General features: G+C 50.0%; 1 protein-coding gene across 1 annotated transcript in view; it reads right to left on the bottom strand.

Moving 5' to 3' along the window:
* Positions 1-8,519, bottom strand: part of FNDC1 (fibronectin type III domain containing 1) — a 61,628-nt gene extending 53,109 nt beyond the window's left edge. Inside the window, exon 1 of the mRNA XM_084203120.1 lies at positions 8,347-8,519. Within this exon, the coding sequence (XP_084059246.1) occupies positions 8,347-8,416 (70 nt within the window). The 5' untranslated portion in view covers positions 8,417-8,519. The remainder of the gene's footprint in view (positions 1-8,346) is intronic.
* Positions 8,520-10,080: the final 1,561 nt, after the last annotated feature.

Genomic DNA, 10,080 nt, shown 5'->3' on the forward strand with positions numbered 1-10,080 from the left:
TCAAACCAAGGCTGGCTGCTAAGAGCAAGGCAAGGAAATTTGCACTATTTTACAAGTAACTTAAGCAACTTGCTAACCTTTTGTGGGCTGGCCATCTGCTACCATTCAGTAGCACAAACATTTTGCTGAAGCTGCAAAGCTTCCTGAAACACAGTGATTTCCTTCCATACAAAGAGGCCCCAAATTACTCAAAAGCTCCTACAGGCATTTTGAACTCTCACTATTTGCCTTATCGGTTTTTATGGGGACTACTTGCAAGCATAACAAAAGTTTGGGGGTTTTAAAAATATATTTATACAGCACAAGCAGAAAAAAAAATATATTTGCAAAAGGTCCAACTGCTGAAAAAGCCAAATGGTTCATTTCATATTGCCAAAAATCTTGCAAACTCTATGTCTGATTTTATGAGGCTCTTATGTTTGGATTCATAGGGTCTGTTTCTGCCACCCTCACTACAATTACTAGCAGCTTGTTCTGTAAATGTCCAGTCTAAGAAAAATCTTGCTTCTTCCAAAGGAAAGCAACAGGTAGAACAGTAGGCATGTGCTAAAAATCACTTCCCCATCTTCAAACACACCACCTTCTTTCAGAAACATCCACACTGGCTTGACTTACAGTAGTCATTATGAGTGAAGAACAGGAGCTCAGCGCCCTGGCAGAGCAATCACCACATTGCAAACAAAATAATACATCACTGTACACATCTAGCATGGAAATTTGGCTTGCTAATATTGCTGTTTAAGGTTTAGACTTTCTAGGTTTTCAATACTGTTGCTGTGCTATCACAGAAGAGCTTTTCTGGTTAATTTAATCTTTTGACTTTGTTTCTTTGTACAGACAGCAATTTTGCTTCTGCATACATTCAGCTTTGGGCAACTGGGCAATTCACAAGACATCAGTCATTACTTCTTGTTTGGAAAATTTCAAGTAGGAGAGAGTAGAGTCTTAGCTTGGGCAGTTCTTCAGCACACCACAGCATGGAAAAAGCATTCAACTCATTTTTAAAACAGGGCCAGTGGAGCTCAGGAAAGGTGAGATGTCACTTTCAAAGTCTGTCTTGGACTTTTGAATGAAACCAGGCCTTGTGATCCCAACCCACCTCCCCAGTAACACAACCTTAGACACTTATGAAATACATTTATTAAAAATACATGCAACCTGAAATCAGCCTGAAGTCTCAGGCCAGCAAAGCCAAAGGGAGCATTTCCATCACTGCCATTTGGTTTTAAATTGTTTTTAGCACCTCTGCTTTGGGAGACCAGAAACATGGAACTGATGGCACAGCCGGGACAGAGGCTGACACGAAGCTCAGCTGATGCAGCCAGCAAGGCTGCAAACACATAACCCAGAGCAGCCACTCCTGCAAAGTGCAGCGAGCCCTCGGCCAAGTCACAGGATCACTGTCAGCCTCACGCTGCTGCAGCCTCTTGGAGCGTGAGCTGAGGCCATCTGCAACGCATCCCGGGCTAAAGACCACACAATTATGTCACTGAACTCGGCACGGCTTCAAAAGGTGACCAAAGGGAAAGTCACGCAGACTGTGCGAAAGCGCAGCTCAGTTACTCATGCAGGGGCAGGTTCTGATGCTGTTAGGTGCTTCCATGGGGCTGCCACATGAAGCAAGACACTACCCAGCAGGAGTTACAGCATCTAAATCCAGCTCTCCATCCATCTGGCTACAGCCTGTGCCCTGCAGTGCTCTCAGACCTGCCCCAAGATCTCAGCAGCAAAGGCAAAATGAAATGCTGTCTTCCTGAGGCTGAAAACATGAAGCCTGGCTACTCCTCAGGCTGCAGGATGCGTGCTCGGGTTGGGAACTGGGTGCTGCTCCCACACTCCCCTCCCTCGGCAGCAGGAGCATCCAGGGGCTCTGAGAGGGCTGGCCAGGCAGGCAGCAGGGCTTGGGCTGTTCTCTGGTACCACAAAACCTGCATGGCAGCATGTTTTGCCAGTTACATTTGCTGCTTTCCATTGCGGGATTTTTAAGGCACACTCAGAAGTTTTTCCTTGATTCCAACTAAACCCTTCTGTACACCCTCTCCAAGGACACCACTTTGGAAGAAGGGATTAAGCACTTCATAACAGAATACCAAAACAAATTATGTTGACTATTTGATTTCTCTTATTTCTATCTTTTTTTTTTAGAGACAAGGAAACACTAACATTCCAGCTCCAACAGTCCTGCACTTTTTCCCAAAAAAAAGTTTCAGCCTAAATATTGCAGTCAACTCTACAGTAAACATGACAAATAACCATTTGAAGAGTGGCCTCTTATTTTACAGCAAATGTATATATGAAGAACAACCAACTCCTTCAATGGAAAAATAATCAGTTTAGTGCAGGAAGAATACAACAGTCGGAAAGATTTGCTGGAACCAGGATCATTGCAGGATGCCCAAGAGGACTTAGTAACTATGTAATAGTGGAATAGCTGCACTGGAACTGTGAAATATGAACACACTCCACAGTCCTCAAAGAGTAATTTACTCTGTTTAATGAAGAGCTGATTTGATGACTGAGTTGCTCACTGAAGAGGCTTGATTTAAAATGCACACTTCTCCAGACCCCTTTTTAATGTGTACAGAGTTAAATTTGGATGTATGTTTTATGTGTTCTTCCAGGATGAGGAGAAGCTTGGACTGCTTTCCTTACCACTGGATTTCAGTATTACATTTGATGTAACCAACAATTTCTTTGTTTAGGAAAAGGTCTCTGTTTAGAGCACACAATTTCTTGGGTCTTTCTTCCACTTTTCCTTGCTTCTCTACTCCTTAAGACTATTTGCTTTAAATGCAGACCTGCCAAATGCAAGCACCTATACCAAAATGGAGACACATGCAGGCTGATTTCAGAGGCACTGAAGAGTGCTCAGCTCTAACCACAGCACAGAGATGTGACAAAGCCAGGGTACACAACTCAACCTGGCAGGTGGGAAAAGCTGCTGTGTCCCACTGCACAGATGTCATTTATGAAGAGCTAACATGGGCCAGAGGTTACAAGTTCAATGAGAGTGAGGTACAGTGACTGCTGCTTGAGAAAGGTACAATTTAACCCAGAGAGATTTTAACCATCCTGAAAGTGCTGTGAGCAGTACAAAACATGCTGAAGTTTAAACACACATTTGCAGAAACTCTGAGTAGGAGAAAAGACCTTATATGACGTCCCAGCAAGCAGTTCCAGGGAACTGGGGAGGAGAATTTGCCATCCAGAGCTACATGACCCAGCAGCCATGTGCCTTAGGAGGGCAGGACACAGGACAAGCGGTCTGCAGAGAGGTGGGTCCAGGTCCCATCCAGCAGAGAGGAGGCTGACAGAGCTCAGCAGCCTGCACAGGTCTTGCTGGGGACCAGAAGCACATGAGCTGTCAGCACAAGCTCTCATCTCCCCAGGCAAATCAAGAGCAGGCAATGAAGGGGACGCTCTGTAAACACTATTTGATGTTGCTCTTGTTAACTCTGCTACCGGTATAGAAGTTAAGGACTCGACCATGTGGCGCACTGTGGAAAAAGTTATTTTTCATTACAACCTTGTCTAAAGTTTAAAGAGGAACCAGGGAAAGTGGACACTTTCCAGGTGCTTGTACGCCCCCAAAGGAAATGAATCCAACTACAGAGGTGCTGCAGGCAAAAGCTGCTGGTGCCTCAAGTAAGGATAAATGTGAGAGTTGGGGTCAGAGTGTGCATAGTCAGTCTAGCCAGGTAGAAGGGCAGTGCAAAATTCCCTGATCTAAATGCCTCTTTGGTAAGAGGCAAGCAGTGGAGACACAGGACTAAACCACATCACTCCTCGAAATCCCTAGGCATCCAGGGTGTGGAGGAAATTAAGAAACGTGTGTCCCAAGACCCAGAGAACAGACAGCAAAGCAGAAGATCTCAGCAGTTCTTGGTTTTCTTTAAATCTTGTGCAATTTAAGCCACTGTCTTGATCTTGGCAGTGTTTATTTTGGCACTTCAGTTTGTGAACATTCAACACAGACTGTAGGTTTTGCAGCCAACAGTGCAGCAGAATAAGCAGCAGTATAGCAAACACATATAAGAAAATACAAACACGATTTCAAAGGTTTTCTGTTGGGTCATGCACAAAAAGGATCTTTCAGACAACCTCACATTTCTTCAAGACACCCATCACTCCTTTACTGACCGAGAAATGTAAGACATACCACTCCTCAGAGGCTATGAGTTTAGTGCAAACATAGCCAAAATTCAATTTCTCAACCCACATGGAAGCAAAATACTTGGTGTTTACAGAGGGAAAGGATACCCTCAGCTTCAGAATCTGCTGCTCTCTGGTTTTCACTGCCTCACAACCCCACAACCCAGCAGTCCATCCCTCCCTCTTGTGCTGGGCAGGGGCACTGGCTGCAGAGATGAAGCCATCTTTCTCATCTTGGGGAATAATGAAAACACTCATAGTTGCAAGTCAATTAAATTTCATTTGCATTCAAAGGAATAAAAACAATCCCACAGTGCAGCACACCAGTGAAAGTGTTACTGCTTTAGGGAGCTGTAAAAGCGAAATGACACGTGGCAATTTCAGGGGTAGAAAAAGATAACAGGGACTCCTGGCACCTTCCTGAAGGATCAGCATAAAGTCTGAAGGGTTGGGAGAACCCTCTTATGGCTGCACAAAAGTGTGGTACACCTACAGCTTGGGGGAGAAAATAGCAGCCTGGGGCTTCCCAAGAGGAAGGCACATCAATGTCCACACCATTTCCTCTGGGGAAGGGACCACTTCTCCTGCTTAGTGCATTAGCAGGCTGTGGGAGATATGCCTATCATCCATGTCCCCTCCTCTTTGCCAGCAGAAAGCACAACAAAAGGTAAATGTTCCCATGATACATGCATGCACCTAGCCATGGTTCCCTTGGGCAGGTGAAGGGGAGAGTAAAGAAATACTAAATTATGAAGGCAGGTAACTTAAGTTAAACAAGATAAGCAGAGCCTGACACTTCAAAAACCAGCGGGGGGGAGGGGGGGGGTGTGGAAGTGTTGTTTTGGCTGCAGTTTTTTGCATATTTGGGATCACACCCAAGCTACTAAACACAGGTTCAATCTAGAGGTCTCTGGTTAGGAAGAGGTTCCAGTCCTGATTATACTTAAGCTGCAACAGCATAAATTTAAGAGACATAATTTCAGTGCCAACTTAGCCACATTCCTGAGCACTTCCTCAGTGACAGACAGAGATATGTTACGTAACTCCCAGCTAGAGAAACCAGGGTCCTGGACATGCACCAGAAACTGCACCTGGTTGAAATGCTGCTATGCTTCCTTCATGTGAAGACAACAGCCCACCTGCAGACAGCTGCATACAATGTGAAGCAGATATAAAGTTCAACCTAGGCTATCTTGAAAACTTAGAAGTCACTTTTCAGCGTCCTGCAAGGGAAATATGATCACTGAATGTGTCTGAGCTATATTTTTGTGCAATTGAATGCTCACTCAAGACACTGAATCATAGACATAAGATCCCATTCCCCCTACTGGCCTGTCTTTGCCTTGCTGCAGCATCAACTCTGCCCCCCCTTCCAATTTCTTTCTGTATAGATCAGCTTCTGCAAGCATCTTCTTAACCACACATCCAGCCAAAATCAGTCTGTGTGCTGTCTGAAGAGCTGGAATCACAGACTTGGACAGCACAGGAGCTTTCGTACATCTGACACACCCAGAGGCTGGTACAGAGCTATACAGTTAAGACCATTACAGCACTGTCCTAAATAACTGAGAAGATACATTCCTTAGAGCTAAATGAAGTGGAAAATTCCCTTGGAGACCCTTCTGCTTTCTCTGTTTGTGTCAGACAGTCTAGACAAGGAAGGAAAATGAGAGTTAGTGCTGCTGTCAGAAAGGCTTTTGCTCTGAGCATAGCCTCTTCTTAATGTTTCTCCCAAATTTCTCCCACTGGCCGCAGGTGGCTCCTGAATACTGTTTGTCTAAGCTAATAAGGTGGGTGGGTGACTACTGTTTTCTGTAGTCAGTATCCATTCTTCCACACATGGGATCTGGCAGCAAGCAACAAATCTCTCTTGGCAGTACACAAATGGGATCTGCCCCCTGAGCTGGCTGCAGCACAACACCCTTCTCTTACGCTTTCTTGGCCCGAGGACTGCCACAACAATCCTGGGCACAGGCCCCACACTGACTTTCTATTTTGATAAACAGAACACAGTCCATGGCAGCACCAGCCCAATGCCAGACCCTTACTGGGGAAAAATCTTTCTTTTCTTTCCACAGACAAAAATTGAAGGGCTTTTTCACTTCATTGGAGCCTGTCTGCTGAGCCAAGGCAGCCTCCCTGTCTCACAGACATGGTACTTGGACAAAGGCTCCAAAGTGCAGAGTGGGTTTGGGACAGGTCCCCTAGACAGAGCACATGCAGTAAAGGTGGTCAGCAGGACCATTTCAAACCCAGCTAGAATGTGAGAAAGTAGGACCAAGGGCAGCAAAAATGCTCAGCAATGGCTTTTACTCCCTGAGAAAGAACTCCAGAACCCACCAGTCCTCTTCTCTAAGACTGCACTTGCTCAGGACACAGCCTGTGTTTAGTACTTTATAAACTGCTCTCTAGACCGGAGAAGGAAAGTGGTGTCTACTCAAAGTGGCCAGCACACCAACAGGACAGGGAGCACACATGCAGCCCACATCCAGTCCTCTCCAGCCACTCTGGGGTTAACAGCTCAGTATTCCCACTCCAGCAGGTTTTGGTGCGCTCCAGAGTTCCATAGCTGGGAAGCATGCAGAGCTCTGTGCAGCACTATGCCAACACATTTGGGTTTGTTCAGAAATTGGCCTAATTTTTACAGCACATTGGTGTGGGACTGCAAACAAGGAAAGACTATGTGAATATTACATGTAAAATTTTTAGTGAAGTATCAGAATCTCCAAGAATCACTTTAGACATTACATAGTCAGGGAAGCAAGAGGCTGCATGTACTCAACAGCTAACACTTTTCCTCAGAGGCTATGACATTTCTCACGATGTTTCCCTCACTGGCAGAATAAAAACTCCCCTGCTCCCTTCCCTCCTCCTCTCACTTTCCAGCAGAGATCCAGTTCCCCCTCCATTTACCACTGCCACAAGGGAGCACTATTATAAAACCGCTTCCAGGAGTGTGATCCCAAGCTTAACCCGGACGGGCACAGCAAGTTGCAGAGAGACTACAGTTCCAGGTTAAGCCGATCATTCCTTTCCGGTTGTTTAGCTGCACACTAAAACTCACCAGGACCCACGGGTGACATGAAGTCCCAGGCTCTGCCGCACAGCCCAGAGCTGCAGGAGAGTCGGGGAGGATGCTACGGTCCTTGGCTGGCTCCTCTGCGACTACAGCACGGGGCTGGAGATGGGACAGCCACCGCATCCGGAGCCTGGGGACAAGTGTCCCTGCGCCGCTCTGGCTACTGTAACCCCGACAGATACATTCTGGCACTGAAATGCCTCCGCATGCGTGTCTATACCCTGTCTTTAGCCGTGCTCTGATGCAGACCCTGTGGCCACAAGCTGAGGAGATTCGGTTCAGCATTGTCTGCGGTGCAAAAAGTGCCGCGGGTGCTGTAGTGATCTCTCACTGCTTGCACAAGGAAAAGGACAGGGCAGATCTGCCACTGCCTCCCACAACGCCACCTCCAGAGCAGCTTAAACCTGAGCCTGCGGGCCCGGGGAGCTCTGACAGCAGCGCCAGCCTCGCCCAGGCTGATACAGGGTGCGATCCACCGGACTCCGGAGGCGGGAACGAAGAGAAGAGAGGAGAGATCTCTCCTGCCTTCCCGGAGAGATGCAGCGCTGGGCTGCCCGGTGTCAGCGCTGGGCTGCCCGGTGGAACCGCGTGAGAGGGGCTCCTCAGCAGAGCCCAGACGGGACGATGGAACCAGCACGAGGCTCCGTGGGGAAAAAGGCATCCACGGGCTGAAGGCAAGCGGGAGGCTGTCATCCTCCGGTGCCATCGGCTCCCGTCTGGCCACGAGCGTCCTTGTGGGCTGCAGCCCTGCGCTCCGGAGCTGCCCGAAACGCGGCAGAGCAGCAGCGGGCTAACCCACCCTCCCAGAGCAGGGTGACCCTCGGTGCCGAGGCTTGCCCGGCTCTGCAGCTCCCCTCCCCGCTCGGGGGGCACCGGCCGAGGGGCCCGCGCACACCGGGGCAGCGGCAGGTGCCTGTGCGGGGCAGGGAGGCGGCCGGCTCGGCCGGGGTGTCCCCGCGGTGCCGCCGCGGCGCTTGTCCCCGTGCCGGGCGGGGGCAGAGAGCGGCGCCGCGGGGCATCCCCAAGCACCGTGTGGCCCCGGAGCCCCCCGGCCCGCGGCACCTCCCCGCCCCACGCCGGGCAGCGACACGCGTGGGACGGCAGCTCCCGCGTACCTGGCAGGGCGGCGGGCAGCAGGGCGGCCAGGAGCAGCAGGGCGGCCCAGGGGGCGGCGGGCCCCGCCATGGGGCCGGGGGCGCGGGGCGCGGGCGGCGGGAGCGGCGGGGCGCGGAGCTGCCGCCCGCCCGGCGATCGTGTCGGCGGGGCTGCCCCGCTGCTGCCTGCGCGCCCCGCCGTCTCCTCCTCCCGGGCTGCCGGGACACTGCAGCGGGGCGGCCCCGCGGAGGCGGGAGACGGCCCTCCGCCCCCCGCCGCCCCGGCCCGCCCGGCGCCCCGGCCCGCCCGCCCCGGCGGCCAGCACCCGCAGCATCCTCTGCCTTGGCGAGAGCGCACCTGGCTCCTTCGGGAAGCGTCTCCCCAAGGAGACAACGAGCTCCGAGCCTGCCCCTCGGCACCCAGGGGAATTTCAGCTGGCCCACGCGTGTTACTCGCACCTTCGTGCTGCCTTCTGTCTGCTCCCCTTGTGACAGTGTGCCCTCACAGCTGGGGGGGGGGGGAGGGGGGGGAGGATGGTATGCAGTCTTGCGTGGGCACAGGGTTCACTATACAGAACTTTCTATATTGGATTGTCTTTCCCTCTTCACATCATCTTTTGTTCTGTCCGAACTTCCACCCCATATTGGGCCGGGGTTTTTGTTTCAGTAGCCTTGCACTGGAAAGATGCACTGTTAGATCTACAAGACGATTTGCAGTCCGACTTGTCTGGCTCTTCCTACACCCCTCCAGCCCACATCTCTCATCTACTTTTTGCTGCATTGCTGAAGGATATTTCTGTAACAATTAATAATGGGTCCTCTGCTGTGGAAACTAAGCAAATATAAAACCAAAACAAAACTAAATGGGCATAAAATGCTATGAAAGGAGAGGAAAGATACTGGGAAAAATAAGCACCTTTTTTTTTTTTTTTAAACAATGAAACAAACAGACCAAACAAACAAAAGTACAAATCAAAGGAAGGCAAATAACAGAGGCAGGGTCTGCACAGGAATCTGGCTCCACACCTGCTTCTGCCCAGACCGTGGCTTTGGCATGCGGCCACACAGCTCCATGGCTGAGCAGCTGGAGGACTGGCACAGAGTGGCTCCAAAATCTCAGGCTATATCTCTGCTGCTGGACATACCTGCTTCTGGGACTCTAGCCCTACTCACCACTCTGGTCCTCCTGGCCAATCTGCTCAGGGTCCCACAGCCCACAGGGGCATACTGGCCACATCCTCACTGGTATCAGTGAATACACAGTATCCTTTGTACCCATCATCTTACATATGTGCATTTTCATAGTTTGCAGCATTCAAAATGAGGTCCGGACAGTGTTAACTGATGAGCTGAATGGGTATTCACAGCAGAACACTGTAGGCTACATTCCCTGTGATGTTACAGTGGGATGGTGCTGGAGAGCTCTGTGGGACATAGGGAGCTGCTTAACCATAGTGGGTCTGGCGCAGCCTCCTGCAGAACTACACCTGGGGTTTGTTTCATTCGAAGGTGATCGCTGCACTCTGTAAGGAAGCCTGGGAGCGAGCTGAGGCTGGGGCAGCCATGCACAAGGTAGGGACTGTAGTCAGAACTGAAGCAGGAAGCCACACTGGGACAAGCAAAGGGAGTCCTGAGTTGTGGGCATCTCCAGAAGGCTGTCTTTCACCACTCTGGGAATATTTCCTCCTAGAACTTGACTGCTATAGCTTGGGAGAGGCTTTTAAGAATCAAACAGCATAGTAAACAGAAGGAGTC

This window comes from Fringilla coelebs (genome assembly GCF_963513975.1).
Source record: "Fringilla coelebs genome assembly, chromosome: 3".
Lineage (NCBI taxonomy): Eukaryota > Metazoa > Chordata > Aves > Passeriformes > Fringillidae > Fringilla > Fringilla coelebs.